We start from the raw sequence: 22,873 nt of genomic DNA, 5'->3' as shown, positions 1-22,873 counted from the left end.
TGTTGGGGGTTATAAAGATAACTCATGCCCTAGAGAGTCAAGCTCTCCTCCGCTCGATTTCTCAGCAGGGTCCACATTGCAAGTAGAAGCCAGGACTCCAGTGATGAATCAATTCAGGGTTTGTTGGAACCAGTTTCTTTCAATTGAAAGGAAACTCCAGAGTAAGAGGGCATGGGATGACGTTAAGAGATGATAGGTCCAGGAGTAATCTAAGAATATACTTTTTTACAGAAAGAGTGATAGATGAGTGGAATAGTCTCCCAGTAGATGTGTGGTAGAAAAGACTAAGGGGCTCATAATCGAAAGTGAAAAACGTTCAAAAAATGGCCTAAGTCGGCACTTGGATGAACAGTGTCAAAAAGTCTTGGAGAGAGCGAGACCAGAAGGCCTCCGGCATCTGGCATGCGCAGATGCTCAAGGCCCAGTCCAGCCAAGAGAGAGGATCTTCGGGCACTGGCACCAGCATGTCCTGTGCGTTGGTGCTGGTGCCGGTGCCAAATTGGGGTAAGGGATGCTATTTGGGTGCTCGGCGGGGGATGCTGGATCGCGGGGGGGGGAAGCGATGTGAGCGGGGGGGATGCTGGATCACAGGGGGGATGCTGGATCACGAGGGGGGGGGGGGCGTTCGCTGGTGGTGGTGTTTTCGATGCCGGATCTCGAGGGGGGTATGGAGCAGCGCCGGTGGTCTTGGGGTGGGGGGGAGGGAACAAATCAAGCGAGTTTCCATTCATTCCTATGGGGAAACTCACTTTGATATACGAGCAATTTGGTTTACGAGCTTACTACTGGAACGAATTATGCTCGTAAACCAAGGTTCCACTGTATTTATAAACGACCTAGGCCTTCACAGTGCCGCTGAATGACCAGAGCTAAACGGGGCATTTCAGGAGGAGTGTTGGGAATTGGGTGGGACATGGGCTGGCTTAACGTAAATAATCTACTGTGTAATCCCAGTTGAAAACTATGCTCCTAAACCTTCGATTCGAGTTTCATGTAGTGCGTCATCAGGATGGTGTAAACTAAAATAAGGTGAAAAAGTAATAAAAATTAACTATTATCATATTTCACACGCATTCATACATATACCACAATAATGAATTAATATCACTATCTGAAAATAAATTTTGTGGGTTTTGTGGATCTGAGCACATTACACATAACAAAAAAGTGTTTTCTTAGAATTGAGAAAGGTGGTGCACATTTGTATGGACACTGATGTTGAATACATAAAGCCTGTGTGTTATTTAAGATAGAGTCCCCATTTTCCTATGCCATTTTGTAGGAACAGACCAATTCCATGGCAAGGGTTGAAGTTTGGGGAACCTATGATGACTGAGGGCCCTACACACATTTAATAAAGTCAACCATGAAATATCACAAGGAACTTGCTCAGATTTATATAGTCCATGGCAACATTTCCAAATACTGTATGTAAGATAAACATCCTTTCTGCTTCCACTTCTTGAACATTTCCATCTTAAAGTGTACATCTCAATACACAGGGCTCCTTATACTAAGGTACGCTAGCGTGTTTAGCGCACGCAGGAAATTACCTCGCACTACACCACATGCTACGCTTCTAGAACTAATGCTGGCATTAAGGTCTAGCGCGGGGGGCAATGTAGCGCACGCTATTCCGCGTGTTAAAGCCTTAGCGCACCTTAGTAAAAGGAGCCCACAGTGACAAGGCTTATACAGAAGTGGACTCGGACAACATTTGTTGGTCATACCCTCTCTTAAAATTATCAATACGAGGCGGCAGTCTATTTTTTCTGTAACGGCTCCCCAATCCTGGAATGCCCTCCCATTATATTTAAGAGAGGAAAAGAATCTTGAAAAATTTAAGAGCAATTTAAAGAGTCTTCTTTTTAAAGATGCATTCAACGATTAATTGAATTGCTTACGGCTCTGATTTTAACCTAGACCATTTTGATATTTGTTATTCCCTTCCCTTTTGTTCTTAACCCTAATTGTACTACTTTATAATTAAATTGTAATTCATTCCCAAGTTTCCTAATGTTTCTACTTGTATGTGTAATTTAATTTATTCTTATGTTTTAGTTGTTTTGTTCCTTGTCATTTTAAGTCTGTCTTCCTTTACTCCGTAATTTTTATTCATCTGTACATCGCTTAGAATTCGGATTAAGCCATTAATCAAATGTAATAATAAACTTGAAACTTGAAACTTGACCTAGGGCACTGGCTTCTGGAAAGTGCAACAAGCAACTGTTAAACAAACTTAAAACCATTAACATATATAATAAGGTCTGATATTTAGAATTATGATGTTCAATCATGTGTTTTTACAGGATCGTTATGGTGGTGTTGGGGTGGTTACTTGCATGCATTGAAGGATGGCAACAAGATGTATCAAATGTCGGGACCTCCATACTCATGTGTTGTTTCCCTGGCTTGTCATGAACACTTTGCTGGCGATTTGACCTCTGAAAGCTGTTTTGTGATGTGTTGCGACATTCATTCCATTTTTTATCTTGGTTCTCCAGATTCTAGAAGAACTTCAGTTATACAGTTCAGATGTCAAATAAAATATCGGCCACATGGAATCCAGGTTCTGGCGTTCCACAAGAGCCTCTGTTATCACCTATGTTGTTTAATGTCTTTTAGTTCTCTTACTATAGAACTAAAAACAATGGAACTGTCATAACACATCTGTGCAGACAATGGTCAGATTTATCTTCCTTGTATCAACATTGCTTAAAGACTCTTTTACCTTTCTTGGAGCCAGTTTTAAACATATTTCAGAATGGATGACCGTCCGTCAGCTAAAACCAAACACCAAAAAAAGTACTTTACTCTGGGGTCTTTTTACCAAGCTACAGTAATCACCAATGCATGCTTACCACAGCATAAAGGGCCGGATTCGGTAACTGGTGCCTAAAAAAGATAAGGGCCTATTGCATGTCAGTCACACTTAGGCACCCATTACAGAATTTAGTGGCACCTAACTTATAATGTAGGCGTCTCTAATATAGGCCAAGGTTTGAAAGGCCTACATTATAGGCGCCCAAGTCATTTGGAGAATCACGCCAAGCGGCGCCTGTCTCCACCTAAACACACCTACTTTTGTGTTAGGCGCTGCTAGCTGTCATGTGATAGGTGCCTATCTTTTGCAAAATTGCTTATCTCCCAATTCATTTTTATTTTTTCAATTATGACCTTGTAAAAGCTCATAATTGGAGGTAATTTACTACTGTTTGCCCTCGATTTGGAGCATGGAATGTTGCTACTCCATGGGTTTTGGCCACGTACTACGGACTTGGATTGGCCACCATGAGAACGGGCTACTGGGCTGGATGGACCATCGATCTGACCCAGTAAGGCTATACCTATGTTCTAATTGAGTTAGGTGCCTAAATTTAGACACCTCTTATAGAATTATCCCTAAAGGGCTTATTGTGGGATACACTGAGGCATCTTATTGTAAAATCTTGATATGATTGAACTACTCATGTTCTAAAAAAATAAGCCAAGAGGATTTGTCTGGAGGTGTAGAGTAGGCATGTCTGCACTATCAGTTAGAGAAGCCACATTGCCACGTGCAGCCTCCAAAATGAGTGGTGGAAAGGGCCAATGTTAGGGTTTTCCAGAATAACCTAAAGTTGGAAAAACTGTGTGAATTGAAGCTTTTCCCATGAATTTGGTTGTGCTTGATCAGAAAATGATTTTTTAAAACATTTTAAAGCCCTTCCTGGGGTCCCTCAAAACCTCTGATTACATAAAGCTCTGTTTTTCTTAAAATTTGCTTTTATTTTTGCTTAATGGAGCAAATTTCTTGATATTATAGCTATAACTTTTATGTTTTCACTCTCAATGATGCATTGATAAAAAGATTTTTTAGTCCATTATTCTATAAATGGCTTGATGGACTATTGGTCTGACCCAGTAAGGCCCGAACCCAAGAAGTAGCAATATTCCATGCTGCCGATCCAGGGCAAGCAGTGGCTTTCCCCCATGTCTTTCTCAATAACCGACTATGGACTTTTCCTCCAGGAAATTGTCCAAACCTTTCTTAAAACCAGCTACGCTATCTGCTCTTCCCATAACCTCTGGCAACACGTTCCAGAGCTTAACTGTTCTCTGAGTGAAAAAATATTTCCTCCTATTGGTTTTAAAAGTATTTCCCTGTAACTTCATCGAGTGTCCCCTAGTCTTTGTAATTTTTGACGGAGTGAAAAATTGATCCATTTGTACCTGTTTACTCCACTCAGGATTTTGTAGACTTCAATCATATCTCCCCTCAGCCATTTCTTTTCCAAACTGAAGAGCCCTAACCTTTTTAGTCTTTCCTCATATTAGAGGAGTTCCATCCCCTTTATCATCCTGGCACTCTTCTTTGAACCTTTTCTAGTACCACTATATCTTTCTTGAGATAAGGAGACCAGAATTGAACGCAATACTCCAGATGAGGTTGCACCATGGAGCAATACAGATATAACATTCTTAGTCTTGTTAGCCATCCCTTTTTAAATAATTCTTAGCATCCTGTTTGCTTTTTTGGCCACCACCACACATTGGGCGGAAGGTTTCATCGTATTGTCTACAATGATACCCAGATCTTTTTCTTAGGCGCTAATCCCCAAGGTGAACCCTAGCATCCGGTAACTGATTCAGGTTATTCTTCCCAATGTGCATCACTTTGCATTTGTCCACATTAAATTTCATTTGCTACTTGGACGCTCAGTCTTCCAATTTCCTAAGGTCTGCCTGCAATTTTTCACAATCCGCATGTGTTTTTAACAACTTTGAACAATTTAGTGTCATCTGCAAATTTAAACACGTCATTCATCATTGCAATTTCCAGATCATTTATAAATAAGTTAAATAGCACCGATCCCAGTAGCACTCCACTGTTTATTCTCCTCCATTGAGAAAAATGACCATTTAACCCTACCCTCTGTCCGATAACCAATTCCTAATTCACAACTGAACTTTGCCACCTATCCCATGCCTCTTTAATCTTCTCAGGAGCCTCTCATAAGGAACTTTATCAAAAGCTTTCTGAAAATCTAGATCAACCAGCTCACCACATGTTTATTCACACCTTCAAAGAAGTCAAGCAAATTGGTGTGGGAAGATCTCCCTCGGCTGAACCCATGCCGACTCCATCTCATTAAATCATGTTTGTCTATGTGTTCCACAATTTTATTTTTTTATAATTGTTTCCACCATTTTGCCCGGCACTGAAGTGAGGCTTACCGGTCTGTAATTTCTCGGATCTCCCCTGGAGCCCTTTTAAAAAATCAGCATAACATTGGCCACCCTCCAATCTTCAGGTACTACAGATGATTTTAGCGCAATTCTATAAACGGTGCCGTCTCATGATTGACACACGATCAGCAGCCACTTTTAGGCAGCTGCCAACAACGGTGCCCTTTACAGAATCCAGGCCCTAGTGAATATCTCCATTGCATATTTAATTTAATCGGGGATAGTTCTATCTAATGTTGATCTGTATTTTTTCTTTAAATGCAGTTATGTTAATTTTAGTATTGTTCAATGTTACTTGCTTTATTGGAACTTATTAGTGTCTACCCTTTTGAACCATCTTGAACTCAATAGCCACGACAGTATATAAAAACTTTGTTATTATTATCATATTATTCTTTGAAACAAGTATCTTGTTTTCTATAGTTTAATTCCTTAGAGTAAGCCACAATGGTTGTACACAGTTCTAGCTATTTGTACGTCCTTCTGGATATCACACTTTTCCACGTTATTACGAGGGGGTACTGGAAAGTTCTCAGCCCAACCAACCAACTTTCTAAATTTTGAGTGTTATTTTTCCACTGTAGCTGATAAGTGTTATCTTATTTCGTTAAGTGCCACTTTGCAGAAACAAAATTCTCTGTTTTTGACATTGTTTCAAATCATTGATAAACCATACCCATGTCATTGTCTTCTGGGTTGGGCTGAGAACTTGTCAGCATGCCCTCGTATTATATTTAATCTTTCCCTGGCCTCAGTCATTTTGAGTAGATGATCCTACAAGTTGCCATATTTAAACCAACAAGCAGACTCTATACCCAAGAGTTTTACCCCACCCCTTATTCCTGTTCCTCTGTATTTATGTAAGTGAGCTTAAATTCCGAGCATTCATCAGCTTTGCAGTACAAAAATATTCTCTTAGAGTCTGAGTCTCTTTCCTGCCAGTATTAAAGCGTGATCCTTTGACATCAACTTTCTTTGAACATGGTAAAGTGAAACTTCTTGTACCTTGAGATCCTATTAATTCATTTCAGCATAGCTGACTTTTAAATTGTTAGGATTTTTTAAACTAGGAATTTAAGATGTCATAGATATTCAAAAGTTTGGGGTTAGTTATAGAATCTTCTCAGTGACTTTCGTGCAGGATGTACTAGTAACAGAAATTCACTCTGGGGTTTCTACACACATGTTTATTCAGAGAAGAAATTGGACAGGATGTTGCTTAATTTCTTCTCCTTTGTCTTGTGAATATATCCAATGTAAAATTTTGCTTCAGGAACTTGGTTCATTAGCAATTTTCCTGGAAACATTTTTATTAGCAAGAATCCAATGTGTGGCATTGTGCTGAAATCTAGATAATATGATGGAGTTCTATCACTGAAAAACTAATGGTTTCCTGACAAAGGAATTTCCAGATAAATATTCTTTTTCTTTTTTTTTCAATTCTTTAATGTAGCCAGAGAGCCTGTCTCGACGGGCGAAAGCTAACACGGGGCTGGGAGCCCTAAGTGCCCATGGGTAGGCAAGTTAGGGGAATTGAATTAAGAAGGCAGAGCAGAGGTGAAGCTGGATCGCGTTTAGATAGGAGCGCGATTGGTGGTTGCTAAGGGGCGTGGCTGGAGAAAAGTTTCAAAAGCCGGGACCTTGGAGGACTTCTTTTTCTGAGTCCTCCAGGGCGGCTTTTTTGGCGGTTGTTGTGAGCAGGTGCTGGGACTTTGTAGGCGGTTTTGAGCTGTTTTCAGTAATTTTTCGGCGGCGGTATGGAACCCAGCGGTTTGCAGTGTGACAGCGCTGAGGGAGACGGCGCGGAGATTTCGCTGCTAGCTGGTGATTCCTTTTCGGAAGACGCGACGCAGCAGGTGGGTCGGGGCATAGGGGAGGAAAGAATTCGGCCCGTGCGCAGGTCTAAGACCGCCGCGTTGTCCGCTATGGCCATTGCAGGTCTCGGGGGGACTCGGGGGAGTGTTGGGTTAGCGGGTGTACCTGGGAACAAAGTGGGGCTTCAGGCTGTTGTGTCGAGTGGCCCGGGTGGGGCTGTTTCGGCCGGCCGCAGCTCGTCGGTGTCGTGTGTGGGCGGGGCTTCTGCAACGGCTTTTTTGCCTGGGGCTACTAGTGCGGCCCCTGTGTCGTTGGAAATGAGCGGGAGGGTGGCCGAGGATGCTGCTGCTGCTTCTTCGGCACACATAGGGATTGAAGGGGGTTTGGGATCGCTCCGAGACGGGGTGGCTGCTCCTCTGCATCGGGGGATGGGGGTTTTGGATTCCTGTGGGTCTCCTCACGTTTTTGGTGTAGGTAGGGGGATGGATTGTTTCAGCCAGGGGTCCGTTCCGGTTGGAGGTGCATCGACGTCTTGGGCAGGTGTTTTTCCTGGGAGTTGGGGTCCTGGTTGGGGTTCTCCGTCCTGGGGTCCAGGGTCTTCTGTTAGTGGAGTGGGACCCTCGGTATCACAGTGGGGGGGGGAGTTCTGTTGGCCCTATGGCTATGGGAATTATGCCAAGTTGTAGTTAAGGTACTGGTTGGGGTGTCCCTTTGGGCATGGGTGGAAGTATTTTGCCTGGTCCTGCCTCCTTGTTTTCTTGGTCTCCACAGATGCCTGCATTTCTTCCTGGTGGTCGAGATTCTGGTGTTTCGGATGTGGGAGCTGCGAGAGCACCTGAGCGGCCAGGAGGTTCCGGTTCGGAGCGCAGTTCGGCGTTCGGTGGTGAAGTAGCTGCTGGCGGAGGCGCTACGGGATCTTCTCATCTCTCGTCTTCCTTGCCAGGGGTTGCTGTTCGGGGCGTCTCGGCTTCTGGACCTGTTTCTTCTAGTGGGAATGCTGTCCGCGGCATATCATCTGGTGGAGTCGTGGATCCCGGATCTTCTTCACAGGGTAATGTGGCGCCTGCTCAGGTTGCTCTTGTGGGTAAAGCTCGCGGTAAAAAGGGTAAGCGTAGCCGGCGGCGGGGCAAGTCGTCTTCGTCGTCGTCAGCGTCTTCCTCGTCGTCTTCGTCTGTTTCCTCGTCCTCGTCTAAAGGGCATGCAGGCAGGGTTGAGCCTTCGGCGGGAGGTGAGGTTGGGGGTTCTTCGGGAGGGGTGCGTGGGGTTCCGGCATTAGTGGCCTTGTCGGAGCTTTGGGAACGGGTGCCTCGTTCTTTGCGTCGTAAAATCCGACGGCGGTCCTGCGTGGATATTTTTCGTTTGATGGAGGGCAGGGCTCACAGACGGGGTACTAAAAAATCCAAAAAAGATCGGAAGGAGGTGAAACCTTTCCCTATAGCGCGGTCAATCCTTAATTGGGTGCGGGCTTTCTTGAGGCTGGCCAGTGTTTGGGGGCGAGCCAACCCACAGGATTACGGTTTATTGCTGTCTTATGCAGATTCTATTTTAGATTCGTATCAGAGGTTTGGCGGTTGGGCCTGGTTAAATTATGACGAGGCTTTTCGAGACAAAATGGAGGAGAACAGGTTTATGTCTTGGGGTACCCAGGATGTGAATTTGTGGCTTACTCACATGGCGTCTAAGTCTCTGTCCCATCAGGTTAGTAAGGCGGCACCCGGCCCCGCAGGTGGCGGGCGGCCTTTTCGAGGGGGAGTCGGTGGAGGTTCCGCTGCTGGGTCCGACGTCTGTTGGAAATTTAATAAGTCCAGCTGCCCTTTCACCGACTGTAAATTTAGACATGCTTGCTCGGTCTGTGGTCAGGCGCATACAGCCCTCAAGTGCCCCAAGCGCAGTGGCGGTGTTGCAGGTGGGGCAGGGAAGTGAGTTTTCTGGTGAGTTGCCGACTCCTATACGAATTGAGGCAATGCGTCCTTGGCTTCTGAGGTATAGGCCGCGGGAGGCGGCTGCCTTGTTGGAAGCGGGCTTTACTTCTGGTTTTGTTATACCTTTTCAGGGTTCTTTGGTTAGGGGGCGGGTTCAGAACGCCTCTTCGGTTTCACAGTTGCGGAACATAGTGCGAAACAAGTTATTGGGGGAATTGCGGTTGGGACGTATTGCCGGTCCTTTTCAGGAGCCTCCTTTTCCACAGATGATTATTTCACCTTTGGCGGTGATTCCTAAAAAGGTTTCAGGGCAGTTTCGGCTCATTCATAACTTGTCTCGACCTTTGGGTCATTCTGTTAATGAGGGCATTCCGCGAGATATGTGTTCTGTCAGGTATGCATCCTTTGACTGTGCTCTGCGCCTTATCGTGGAGGCGGGACGGGGCGCATTGTTGGCCAAAGTGGATATTGAATCGGCGTTTCGATTGTTGCCGATTCATCCTCAGTCCTTTCCGTTATTGGGTTTTCGATTTGAAGGTTTTTTCTTTTATGATCGTTGTTTGCCGATGGGATGTTCCATTTCGTGTGCTTATTTTGAAAAGTTCAGTTCATTCTTGCATTGGGTCTTAGTGCAGAGAGCGGGGTTCGCTTCAGTGGTACACTACTTGGATGACTTCTTATTTGTTGGTGCCGGCGGCAGTATGGTGTGCGAGAGTTTAAAGAGGGTTTTTGAAGAAATGTCCGCCGAGTTTGGTGTTCCGTTAGCGGGGGACAAGTCTGAGGGTCCTGTTACCTCTTTAGTGTTTTTGGGGATCGAGCTTGATACGGACGTCATGGTTACTCGTCTTCCGGAGCTGAAAGTGCGACAGTTGTTAGGGCTCATTGAGCGGGTGATAGGGGCTTCTAAATCGACTTTGCATACAGTGCAGTCCTTGTTGGGCTCCCTTAATTTTGCTTGTAGAGTGTTGCCTATGGGACGTGCTTTTTCGCGGAGACTTGCTGCGGCCACTTCGGGGGTGCGGGATCGTAGACATTTCGTACGTCTTTCAGCAGGAGTACGAGCTGACCTTCGTATGTGGGCGCGTTTTTTACAGGATTTCAATGGGACGGTGCCTATGCAGGCGCCTGCGGTGTCTAGCTTGGATTTGGAGTTGTTTTCTGATGCCGCAGGAGGTGTGGGTTTTGGTCTATATTGTCGCGGTGCCTGGTGTGCTGAAAGGTGGCCTGACGTCTGGGTCAGTTCGGGTATTACCAGAAATATTACATTATTGGAGTTGTTCCCCCTTGTTGTGGCTTGTGAGATGTGGGCGGATGTGTTGCGCAATAGGCAGGTGGTCTTTTGGTGCGATAATTTAGGAGTAGTGGCGGTAGTTAATAAGCAAGCGGCGCGTTGTCTGGCTGTAAATGCGTTGATGCGAGAGCTCGTTTTGCGGTGTTTGCGGTTGAACTTGTATATACGGGCGCGTCACGTTCCAGGTTTGCAGAATGGAATTGCTGATGCCTTGTCTCGTTTCAATTTCTTGCAGTTTCGCCAGTTGGCCCCGGATGCTCAGGAGGAAGGTTCGCAGATGCCAGCTCATTTATGGAACCTGGTCAGGAAGGAATCTGGGAACTGCTCCGCTTGTCCGTAGCGGATTCTACGTGGTCGCATTATTCTGTGGGCTTTCGATTGGTGGCGACCTTTCTGGCAGAGCGTGGTTGGTGCCCTGGTGATGTGGCCGAATCCTTGTTGGCGGATTTCGTGCTGTCGTCTTTTCGGGTGCATACCTCCCGGGGTGTGGTTCGTAGTCGATTAGCGGGATTCTCCTTCTTTTGCAGAGCTTTAGGTTGGGCATGTCCGGTGTCTGGATTCTTGGTACAGTGATTGCTTAGAGCTATGGGGCGTGTTCGTCCTACCCCTCGGGATACGCGGTTGCCTATCACTCATGAGTTACTCCTTCGGTTGTTGGCTGCGTTGGTAGAAGTGGCGAGTTCGCCTTACGAAGTCTGCTTGTTTCAGGCAGCTTTCGCCATCGCGTTTTTTGGGGCGTTGCGGGTGAGCGAGTTGTTGGTCGGTCCTTTGGCTCGCTTAGCGTCGCGTGGCCTGTTGTTACAGCATGTTCGACTACAGCCTTCTTTGGTGAGATTGTTTATTGCGAGCTCAAAGACAGATCAGAGCGCTCGGGGGCACTGGGTAGTTTTACATTCAGTAGCGGCTTGTTGTTCCTGTCCGGTTACCCGGTTGCGAGAGTTTCTGGGGATGCGTCCGGTAGGGGGTTCCGCATTGTTTGTGCATGCGCAGGGTGCTCCGCTTACGCGTTATCAGTTTCAGGCGGTTTTACGCTTGGCTTTGGTTCGTTGTGGGGAGAACCCGGCTGCTTACGGGACGCATTCCTTTCGGATTGGAGCGGCTACGAGTGCGAGCATGGCGGGTATGTCAGGGGAGGGCATACAGAGGTTGGGGCATTGGGCTTCTGATGCTTTTTGGGGGTATATTCGTCGGGAGAGGTCTTCCAGTGAGTTGAATTCGGGGAGGGGAGCTTTGTGAGGTCCTGGGTGTGTCGGTATGGTGTTAACATGTTACCGCCCTATGTTGTTCACCTTGGGTTGTCTTTGTTGTTGGTTAGTTGTTCTTGTTTGTCTTGCAGGTTCCTGTGGGCGTTCTTACTCCTTGTGGATCGTTGGCCACTCCTTTATACACTGGGCATCGGAGAGAGCAGCTATCCGTCCTGGTGGTCGCCATTTGGGACTGAGTCATCAGGGACTGCGTGTATCTTGGTGGGGTCAACGTGGGATGCGATGGAGTCACTTGCTGCTGTTGCTTGAGCGCCTTCGTTCGCGTCCTCGTCATCCTGATTTACTGTTGTTGCACCTTGGGGGGAACGATGTGGATGCATGTTCCGGAAAGGACTTAGTGAATATTATCAAAGATGACCTCAGGATTGTATTGGATTGGTTTCCTGGGGTTTTATTGATTTGGTCTGATATTGTGCCACGACCTCGTTGTTTAGCGTCTCGGCGTTGGACACGGGGGTTGTCCAAATTGAATAGACAAGTGGGTAAGTGGGTTGTTAGTCAAGGGGGACTGCAAATATTGCATGAGTGGGTGGATGTATCTTGTGCGGGTTTGTTTCACAAGGATGGGGTTCATTTGTCGGCGGTGGGGTGGGATCTTCTCCTCGATGATTTTGCATCGGTTTGTGAGAGGGTCCTTGCTTTACGTTGACAGCCGCAGTTCACTTTATTAGGGGGGGGGGCCTGTATGTTTACAGTCCTGTGGCGGGTCTCCCGAGCTACTGGGTGCTGGGGCTCATCCGGCGATGAGCGGTGGGCCGGCGGGGAGCCGTGCCCGGGGGTCTACTGAATCAGTTAATGGGGCATGGGGTCATGCCACCCCTCAGACTCTTGCTGTTCATGGCGGGGTCGGGGGAAACTTTGTTGATGGTTACACCAGATAGCTCGGGAGGAGCTGCTGATTTGATAGATGGATGTTAATGATTTTGGATGTTAATTTATGCAAATTATTTCCGGTTTTGTTAATAAATTGAGCTGCGGCTATTTATACCAAATATGTGTGTGGTCTATCAGTTATTTATGGGAAAGGCGGGGTAGGGGTGTTTGGGGGTAGTAGGAGCTATCCAGATCCCGCTGTTAATTCATTTTGCATCTTACAACAAGTGCACAATATTGCAACATATTAAACTTTTACATATCACTTGAAATTCATTCAATTATGATTTTACATAGATAAATTTGTTCCCTCCCCACCCATACTTCCCACAAGTAATTTACTTCAAAATATCATATACATATTGTATCACTATCTATAAATAAGATCTTAAAAAGAACTTTCTACCCTCCCCCTACATATAAATACACTTTCATTGGAAAATGATGTCTACTCATTACAATAATATTCTACAACGGAAGATATTGGGGGTCCTTTTACTAAATCTTAGGGCTCCTTTTACAGACGGAGACTATGTGGAAAAGGACTCAGAAAAAGCCCAACTGTTAAATGAACACTTCTGCTCTGTCTTCACCCGAGAATCGCCGGGGCTTGGCCCTCAGCTACAGACAAGGGCTGACTCAGTTGATCCATTTAGTGATTTCAAATTTACACCCAGCAGTGTCTACGGTGAGCTGTCAAAGCTCAAGGTTTACAAGGCAATGGGACCGGACAACCTACACCCCAGGGTGCTCAGGGAGTTGAGTGATGTCTTGGCGGAACCGCTGTCCGCGCTCTTCAACCTCTCCCTTAGTTCAGGTAGCGTCCCGTTGGACTGGAAGAAGGCTAACGTCATTCCACTCCACAAGAAAGGCTCAAAGACAGAAGCAGTAAACTACAGACCAGTGAGTCTCACATCAATAGTGAGCAAACTAATGGAAACTCTAATCAAACACCAATTAGATACGATCCTGAATGAGGAGAACCTACGGGATCCCCGTCAACATGGATTTACTAAGGGGAGATCCTGCCAATCCAACCTGATCAGCTTCTTTGACTGGTTGACAGGGAAGCTAGATGTTGGAGAGTCACTGGACATCGTATGCCTGGACTTTAGCAAAGCATTTGATAGCGTTCCTCACCGCAGGTTTGCTAAGCAAGATGAGTTCTATAGGATTGGGCGACACATTGATGAAGTGGGTTGGGAACTGGCTTGGAGGTAGGGCTCAAAGGGTAATGGTGAACGGCACCCCCTCTGAAATGACGGAGGTGATCAGTGGAGTGCCCCAGGGCTTGGGCTTGAGCCCGATACTATTCAATATCTTTATAAGGGACTTGGCAGAAGGGCTCCGAGGTAAAATAACATTATTCGCCGATGACGCTAAACTAAGCAACGTAGTGGGCAAAAGCACAATGGATAAAAGTTCAATGCCCGACAATATGATGCACGATCTACTCTTACTGGAGAACTGGTCTAAGACATGGCAGCTCAGCTTCAATGCCAAAAAAAATGCAAAGTTATGCACCTGGGTAGCCAAAATCCATGCAGGACGTATACCCTTAATGGCGAGATCCTAACAAGAATGGTAGCAGAACGAGACTTAGGGGTGATCGTCATTGAGGACATGAAGGCTGCCAATCAAGTGGAGCAAGCTTCATCCAAGGCAAGACAAATCATAGGTTGCATACGCAGGGGTTTCGTCAGCCGTAAGCCTGAGGTCATTATGCCTTTGTATAGATCCATGGTAAGGCCCCACCTGGAATACTGTGTGCAATTCTGGAGGCCGCATTACCGTAAGGATGTGCTGAGGCTGGAATCGGTCCAGAGAATGGCCACCCAGATGGTCTCAGGACTGAAGGATCTCCTGTACGAAGAACGGTTAGATAAATTACAGCTATAGAGAGGGGAGACATGATCGAGACGTTCAAGTATCTCACGGGCCGCATCCAAGCAGAGGAGGATATCTTCTTTTTCAAGGGTCCCACGGCAACAAGAGGGCATCCGTGGAAAATCAGAGGCGGGAAACTGCGCGGGGACACCAGGAAATTATTTTTCACTGAAAGGGTGGTTGATTGCTGGAATGGTCTTCCACTTCAGGTGATTGAGGCCAGCAACGTGCCTGATTTTAAGGCCAAATGGGATCGACACGTGGGATCTATTCACAGGGTAAAGGCAGGGGAGGGTCATTAGGGTGGGCAGACTGGATGGGCCGTGGCTCTTATCTGCCGTCTATTTCTATGTTTCTATGTAAGGCAAGACAAATGTTAGGTTGTATCCGCAGTTTTGTCAGCCGGAAGCCTGAGGTCATCATGACGTTATACAGAACCATGGTGAGACCACATCTGGAATACTGTGTGCAATTTTGGAGGCCACATTACCGTAAAGATGTGCTAAGAGCAGAGTCGGTTCAGCAGATGGCCACCAGGATGGTCTTGGGGCTCAAGGATCTCTCATATAAAGAGAGGCTGAACAAATTGCGGCTCTACTCTCTCGAGGAACGTAGGGAGAGGGGAGACATGATTGTGCCACTTAAATACATCACCTGATGTATCGAGGTGGAAGAAGATAATTTCCTTCTCCAAGGACCCTCAGCCACAAGAGGGCATCCGCTTAAACTCAGGGGTGGGAAATTTCATGGGGACACCAGAAAGTATTTCTTCACCGAAAGAGTGGTTGATCATTGGAACAAGCTTCCGTTACAGGTAATCGAGGCTAACAGCGTGCCAGATTTTAAGGGTAAATGGGATGCCCATGTGGGATCCCTAAGAGGGTGGAGTTAAGGATGGGTTCTTAGGAGCGTGATCTCCAGGAGTGGGCAGACCTGATGGGCTATGGCCCTTATCTGCAGTCATTTTTCTATGTTTCTATGTAACTCTAAATTCTAAATATTCAATTTCAATATTAAGCCCGTACGGGCATTTCTTTATCCTTTTCATACCAGTAAGTACATTTGCCCTCCCTTTTCTTTACAGTTCTGATTTGACAGCTTGCATAGCGTGCTCCGCCATAGTTTTACCTCAAGTGTTGTCATCACGCATGTATTTACGTCAGGGGAGCCTCACTATGGCTCGTGTTTAAATCTGCCCTGTGATCGCTCAGTTACAAGCTTTAGAGTTAGTTCAGCAGTGGTTTGTATTCTTTGTGCTTTGAGCATTTTCTTCTCTTTCTTCCCCTTTTTCCCATGTTTGGTCAAGTAAGTTGTGTTACATTGTCTCACAATGTGGGTATAGAAATGATTCCACACTGTGTGCTTAAAATATATCTTGTTCTTTTTCATTTAGCTTGAGACAGCATAGTTAGCACGGACATTTACCAAACATATGACGTACCATCCAGTGAAGCATTTTTTAAATACTTTGTCGGGTCTCCTGAAGCAGATACCGAAACGGGGCCATGTTGGGACCCCCTCATTTGATCTACAAGTTAAGTGTTTTTACTACATTCACCTAACTTTAACAATGGATCCATGCACACTATGAATGTTTGAATCAATTGAAGAATTCCAAAAGCAAAACCTATTGAACCATTTGAAATTATTTATTGGACTATTAGATACAAAGTTTCCATCTAGTCTCAGAGAGTGATCTGCTACAAACATCGCAATGACTGGAAGGTGAACTCTTGTTACAAAGGTGGCTTTTCAGCCTTCCTTTTTTGAGTTTCATATCTCTGAGCGGAGTATATTTGATCACTCTCTGTAGACAGTATTCTATATTTGGAGTCAGGCTATTCGTATATTTTGAGCTATTTTTTCTGACTTCCTATTTCATTGTGATCCCTGGTTTTCAAAGGAAATATTTACAGTTAGCAGCTAAAGGTTAGCCAGCTGTATTGTGCAATAACAGGCAATATTCAGCACTATTGGGCAAAGTTTAGTGAGTAAATCAGATCAACTAAATAGCAGTCCCATTATAACTTAACTGGTCAGCACTGAATATCAACTTAGCCAGTTAATTTACAGCCAGCTCAAAAAAAACACAAAATGGATCTTCAAACACTGGTCACTGGAAACAGCTTGGCATATGAATATCTGGGTTCACTGTCAACTGCAGGCTGCCTCTCCTAGTCTAAACTAAACTAAACCTTAATTTTATATACCGCATCATCTCCTCGTATGTGGAGCTCGGCACGGTTTACAAGAACTTAAAATATAGGAAGAGAAGGAAAAAAAAGGTTTACATGAACTTATATATAGAAGAGAAGAGTAAGGGGAGATAGAATTACATTTTAGTGAAAAGCCAGGTTTTCAGTTGCTTGCGGAATAATTGGAGGGAGCCCAGGTTCCACAGCGGGGTAGTAAGGTCGTTCCAAAGACCTGTGATTCTGAAGAGAAGGGATTTTCCCAGTTTGCCTGCAAAGCGAATACCGTGTAGAGAGGGGAAGGATAATTTATACCTTTGGGCGGGTCTGGTAGAGTCAGGACTCGAGGAGTTATAAGATAGTGGGATTAAGGGAGGAAGGATGCCATGAATGATCTTAAAAGCCAGGCAGGAGCATTTGAAATGGATTCTGGAAATCACTGGGAGCCAGTGAAGTTTGGCTAGGAGTGGGGAGACATGGTCAGACTTGCGTTTTGCAAAAATCAACTTAGCTGCAGTATTCTGGATTAGCTGGAGTCTTTGAAGACTTTTTTTTGATAGGCTTAAGTAGATGGCATTGTAATAGTCTAATTTGGAGAGGATGATGGATTGGACAAGGACGGCGAAATGTTGTTGGCGAAAATAGGATCTTACTTTCCTCAGCATGTGGAGGCTGAAAAAGCATGATTTAGCCAAGGAGTTGAGGTGGTCATTGAGGGAGGGCGGTTTGTAAAAACCACGTATAACGCGCACGTTATATGCGAGAAAATACGGTAGTTGTTTCTAGTGAGATACAAACGGGGGTGGAACTTAACAATTGCTAATAGTGAGATACAGACTGAGGTGGAGCTTAGCAATTGTTAATTAGTAAGATAGGAACAGAGATGGTGCTTAGCTGGGGAACGGTGGTATAGTGTGTATATGCGGTAGCTAGTCTGTATATGCGGAAGCAGGCTATATGCGGTAGCAGGCTATACATGCGGTAAACAGTGATGGGCAGTACAGGCTATGCATGTGGTGGCAGGCTAAACATGCAGTAGCTGGCTATACATGTAGTACAGGCTATACGCGTGGTAACAGGTTGTACATGCGGTGACTGGCTATATATATTGGCTATACATGTGGTTATACATGCGGTAACAGGCTATAGATGCAGTCTGTGCATGTTTTAACTTTGCTGCTGTGTTGAAAGCAGCTGATAGAATCCTCAGGAAGAGCAGCAGTTAGGAGAGATGAAAGAAAACACAGTTCCCTCAGAGCCTAGTGTGCTTTTTCTCAAGTGACTTGGCACTAGAGGACAGCGTTAGAGTGGCCCCTCTGAATATTAGACCCAAAGAGACCATTTAATCATTTGACTGTTCCTTTTGAAAACTTCTTGAACTGTCAGAAGAACATTATTGTAGTACCAAGATCTTCTCCAAAAGAAATGGAGAATGTGGCATCCATGCTCCAAAATCCTGAGTTTGTTGTCTTGGCTTGTACAATGCTAGAACCAAAATCTTCCTTTAAGCATGGCATGCTCTTAGTGAAGAAGGTCCCTTATATGAAGTGCTTCATATGAAGTTTTTTGTGTTCTGTATCTCTTTTAATTAATGCTTAGAGTATTGGGAACCATTGATCTCTAGAAGACTATGAAAAAGAAACCCATTTTAATTATAACATTTTCTAACCTATGCACTTATGTAGTCAAACTTTGTGGGCAAAGATAAAAAGAGCTAGCATGATACAGTTGCTGGATTACTAGCAGAAAGTCTACAGGTATGGAAAATAATCAGCTTTCTCAAAATGCAGAAAACAGATCTAAGATAAGATTTAGGGCAGTTTTTGTAATGTGTTTTTGACACACTTATATGTTGTCGATCTGCCAAATGTTCAAATGAAGAATTGAGATAACTCCCTGTCTTGGAATAGGCCATGCCTAGATTGGCATCCAGAAGCTCCCTAAAGAAAATTTATTTCTTCCAAATCATAGAAACATGATAGCGGATAAAGGCCAAATGGCCTATCCACAGCATTCACTATCTCCTCCTCTTCCTATTGGCTAAGGCTCTTTATACCTGCATTGTGATGTCATAGAACTTTATGGTTATAGAAACATTGCAACATGATGGCAGATAGAGGCCAAAGGGCCCATCCAGTCTGCCCATCTGCAGTAACCATTATCTCTTCCTGTCTCTAAGAGATCCCACGTTTCTATCCCATGCCTTCTTAAATTCAGACACAGCCTCTGTCTCCACCGCCTCTACCAGGAGACTGTTCCATGTATCTACCACCCTTTCTGTAAAAAAAAGGTATTTCCTTAGATTACACCTGAGCCTGTCACCTCTTAACTTCACCCTATGCCCTCTCATTCCAGGGGAAGAGCTGACGCTGGTGCGACAGCAGGTTGGGGGTTGCTGCTTGCGACAGGAACATTACAAAGGTATGGGGAAGAGAAGCGGCGTGTGTGTGGGCAGGAGGGGGTGGGAAAGGAGTGTGTGGAGGTGGGGGGAGGCAGAAAAAAGGGCGGGGGAGGGGCGCCACCGCCCCGGACGCCTCTCACCCTTCCAACACCATTGGATGGATGTCATTGGCACACACCGGTCAGCAGTGCTGTGGCCCAACATAGAAAGGTTTTGGCAGCTCTTCTTTACCTCATTAGAATCCACAGTGGCCGCAGCTGAAAAATTAATGACTACCACCGAACTATGGTCATAAAATACAGTTGCCTAAAACAAGGCTCAGGCCTGTGGTGCAGAAATGATTCACAGCATCTAAGAACTCTGCCTTCCTAAACACATTCCAGAAATCTGATGTATTAATATTTGTCAGTTTATACTATTATTAGCCACTCATGTATCCAAAAAATAGATTAATCGCCTCTGTCTAGCTCTCTTTTAAAGTCATCTAACATAGACAGAATGCAAGTTTAGACATTGTTATGGTTGAAATCCAGATGGGAATGGGTCCAGGAGCCTGTTAGTGTCTAAATATTCTTATAATTTTACCAATAAAGGGAATGTGAGAGAGGGTTCTATTATTTTCAAGATTATACTAATTAAGACATGATAACACGTTTGACCTCTGATCTAACGAGGCAGAATTAGACTTCCCATGAAAATTTAGTACATATAAACCACATTAATGATGTGTGTTAGCCTACCAAGTGAGGTACATAAAGTTGATTTGCATGCCTTATACACTTACTCTTTTACAAAGCCGTGCGACAAAAGCCCCAAAGTGCTTAAAATCCCTATGGGCTTCAGGACAGTTACCATAGCGGCAGCTGCTAGCAGTTTTGTAAAGGGGGGGGGGGGGAGAAGTTACAGTGTGTATTTAAAATATTTCCATGAACACAAAGGGGAAAAAAAGGTTTAAACAAAAACAAAAACAAAAACCCTTCATTTACAAAGATTCACAAGGAGAGTCCTGTTACAATGTAAGCAGGGGAACAAAATGCGGTTGCATCCCTAAACAGAAGAACAAAGAAAAAAAAAGCTTGATAACTGCAACTGTTAAAAGCTTAGCAGTAGTTGACAGCAATGCAGGCTTAAGGAGTGTATAATATGTAAAAAAAAACAAAAAAAAAGTGTATAGTTAAGGGCTTCTGAATGTCGTGCAGGATAGCTATACATGAAAGATGGAAAATAAAGAATGTATAGATCAGAGGTTCCAAACCCTGTCCTGCAGGACCACCAGCCACTCAGGTTTTCAGGATAGCCCTAATGAATATGCATGGAGCAAATTTGCATGCCTGGCACCTCCATTATATGCAAATCTCTCTCATACATATTCATTAGGGATATCCTGAAAACCGTGATGGTCCTCCAGGACAGAGTTGGGAACCACTGGTATAGACGATAACAGTTTTGCTTGTGTGCTTGGGCACTGAGGATTTCTGCTTTACATTCTATAGATCTGAGGTGAATAAGGATTGGAGTTTATTTATTAAGATTTATTTACTGCCTTTTTTTAAGGAATTCACTCAAGGTGGTGTACAGCAAGAATGTCAAACATAAGCCTCTCAGGGAAATTACAGCAGTAAAAATGGTATTGTATGCTGCATCACAAACTAATCCAAAAAAGCGGGAGAATATAATTATAAACCGGATTTCTCAAAGAAATTGATCACCAAAAAACAGAAATCCTACCAACTCCAAATAAATAAAAATACATAAATAATAATAATAATAATAGTGCTCAGTAGAAAACACCCTTAATACAGGCAACGGTATATAATAAGAGGTGTAATATCACACATCATTGCACCCACTCTACCTCCATAACTATAGGAATGCCACAAAGGAAGCACACACATGCAATCTTAGAGTCGAGAGGAGACGCTCCAAATGAATGGTCTCTCCCTCTTTTTATTGAGAATCATATCTCCAATAATTACTTAGTTAATGATCTACAAGGTTATAATTTCATAATGCATTTACAGTGAGGATTAGATCAAAACAATACTTTGTTTATCTATTTCATGTGTATCATAAAGTTTTTATCTCACGTGACATATGAATACATAATAACAGTTACACTAAAGTGATTCCCAATGTGTACATTTCTGATATGTCTCAAATCTTACTATGGCATGTGACAGTCCAAAGGTTATAATGCATGCTTCTTAAGCTCTGTTGATTAGCCTTGCTCAGGCAAAGTCTGATTGTTGCCCATATAAGGGATGCTTAAACAAGATAAGAGAAAAAGGGTAAATGTATGTCAGGTTAATATATGCCCAATATCAACAACTGGGTAAATAAGTGAACAAATAATGTTCCCAAGATAAATATACAACAGCAAAAAAGGAACAAAAGTAGAAGTTTTTAATACCTTCCAAACCAAAGTGGCGCTCAGAATCCAAGAATGGAATGGAAAAGCTCAACGTGGGGAACAAACCCCTAAAGAGTCTTTCACTGAATCTATCATTGCACCATCTTATTTGATAGAAAGGTGATTAAAATGGCTTCATAAAAAACAGTGTAAATGTCTTATATATCCATAAAGTGAATAAAATGTCCAACACCTTGTAACTGCAAAAGGTAGTGTAATCAAGAACTTAGCTTCAATGTCCATACAGCGATGGTCCGGCGGGGTTCTGATGCGTTTCGCCGAACTGGCTTCCTCAGAGAACCCGCTATGCTATGTGTGACCTCAATTATAAATCCTCCCTAGTTCAAAGGAAAATATCTCTCATATCCTGTGACTCTTTAGGGGTTTGTTCCCCACGTTGAGCTTTTCCATTCCATTCTTGGATTCTGAGCGCCACTTTGGTTTGGAAGGTTAATATATGGCCAGAGTCAGGGATTTCTCAGCCTTCTGCTCAAGGTGCAACCCTTGTCCTTGCTTAGAATGTATACGTGGCAGGAGGGAGAGGGAGAGGAAATGAGAAACAGGGCCTCAGAACCAAACCCAGGCCTAGAACCACACACAGGCCCAGATCCACACACAGGCCCAGATCCGCACACAGGGCCTAGGTCGGTGTGCCGACCCGGCCTGCGCTCAGAACCGCCTGTGTGCGGACCCCACCAGTGTTCTGATGCCCTGGATCAGAACTTATCAGATCTCCATCCCTACACATAACAACTATCAAGATCTTCAATATGTTGAAATGGCAGCAATGTCAATAAAAAGTTGTTTTACTTATCTTTGATGATCATCAACTTGCTTATATTTATTTAGCAATACCTCTTCAGTGTGCAGTTCCGTTGTCCGGTAAACCCAATCGAAATAAAAAAAGATCCCAATAGTGCAAAACCATGCAAATCATATTCAAAATATCAAAAACAACTTATGGTCCCTTCCCCTCCCCAATCCAACAAAGTACTAAATTAAGTTCATCACAAAACAAAAAGTTATTTGTAATCCAAGCCGCAAAACTACCGGACAACGGAACTGCATACTACATTGAATGCTACATTACAAGGTCAACAACATACACAATAAAACATTTGAATAGACTGCATAGGGTGTAAGCAAAGATAAAACAAATAGGAAAGATAAAGTAAAAAGAGTTAGAAAATAAGGGGACTAATTTAAAGAAAACTGAGCATGAAGTCAGAATGGTGCATGAATATAATCTCAGCTAGGATAGGAGTGGAAAAACATGAACTGCTAAATTTACATATGAGGCAGGGTGTATACTAAAGCGGTGGATCTGTACTGGGGTGGTGGGTAGGACCTGGGAAATGTCTCAGAGCAGGACAGCTTTCACCTGTGCTCTTCAACATATTTATGAACTCCCTGGGCAATCTCACCTTCACCGATGGTGAATGTCTGCTATGCCACTCGGATGATATCTTCCTCCTGAACCCACTCTATATTGATGCTAAAGATCTCTCCAAAATAGTTTCCAAAATCATTGAGAAAAATCAAGTCTTGGGTGCTCACCAATAAACTAAAATTAAACACCACCAAAACC

General features: G+C 44.3%; 2 protein-coding genes across 2 annotated transcripts in view; both read left to right on the top strand.

Annotated features, from left to right (window-relative positions):
* The window catches only part of CYSLTR1 (cysteinyl leukotriene receptor 1), a 184,540-nt gene that overhangs the window by 104,725 nt on the left and 56,942 nt on the right, over positions 1 to 22,873 (top strand). The gene's annotated exons all lie outside the window — the stretch shown is intronic.
* LOC117360295 lies at positions 7,756 to 18,034 on the top strand. The gene is made up of 3 exons (XM_033943986.1): positions 7,756 to 8,095; positions 11,594 to 11,889; positions 17,861 to 18,034. The coding sequence occupies exons 1-3, from the start codon at positions 7,762 to 7,764 to the stop codon at positions 18,032 to 18,034; spliced, it is 804 nt and encodes a 267-aa protein (XP_033799877.1). The 5' UTR covers positions 7,756 to 7,761.

The sequence above is a fragment of the Geotrypetes seraphini genome, chromosome 5, assembly GCF_902459505.1.
Source record: "Geotrypetes seraphini chromosome 5, aGeoSer1.1, whole genome shotgun sequence".
In the NCBI taxonomy this organism is placed as follows: domain Eukaryota; kingdom Metazoa; phylum Chordata; class Amphibia; order Gymnophiona; family Dermophiidae; genus Geotrypetes; species Geotrypetes seraphini.
This window is presented reverse-complemented; position numbering and strand designations above follow the sequence as displayed.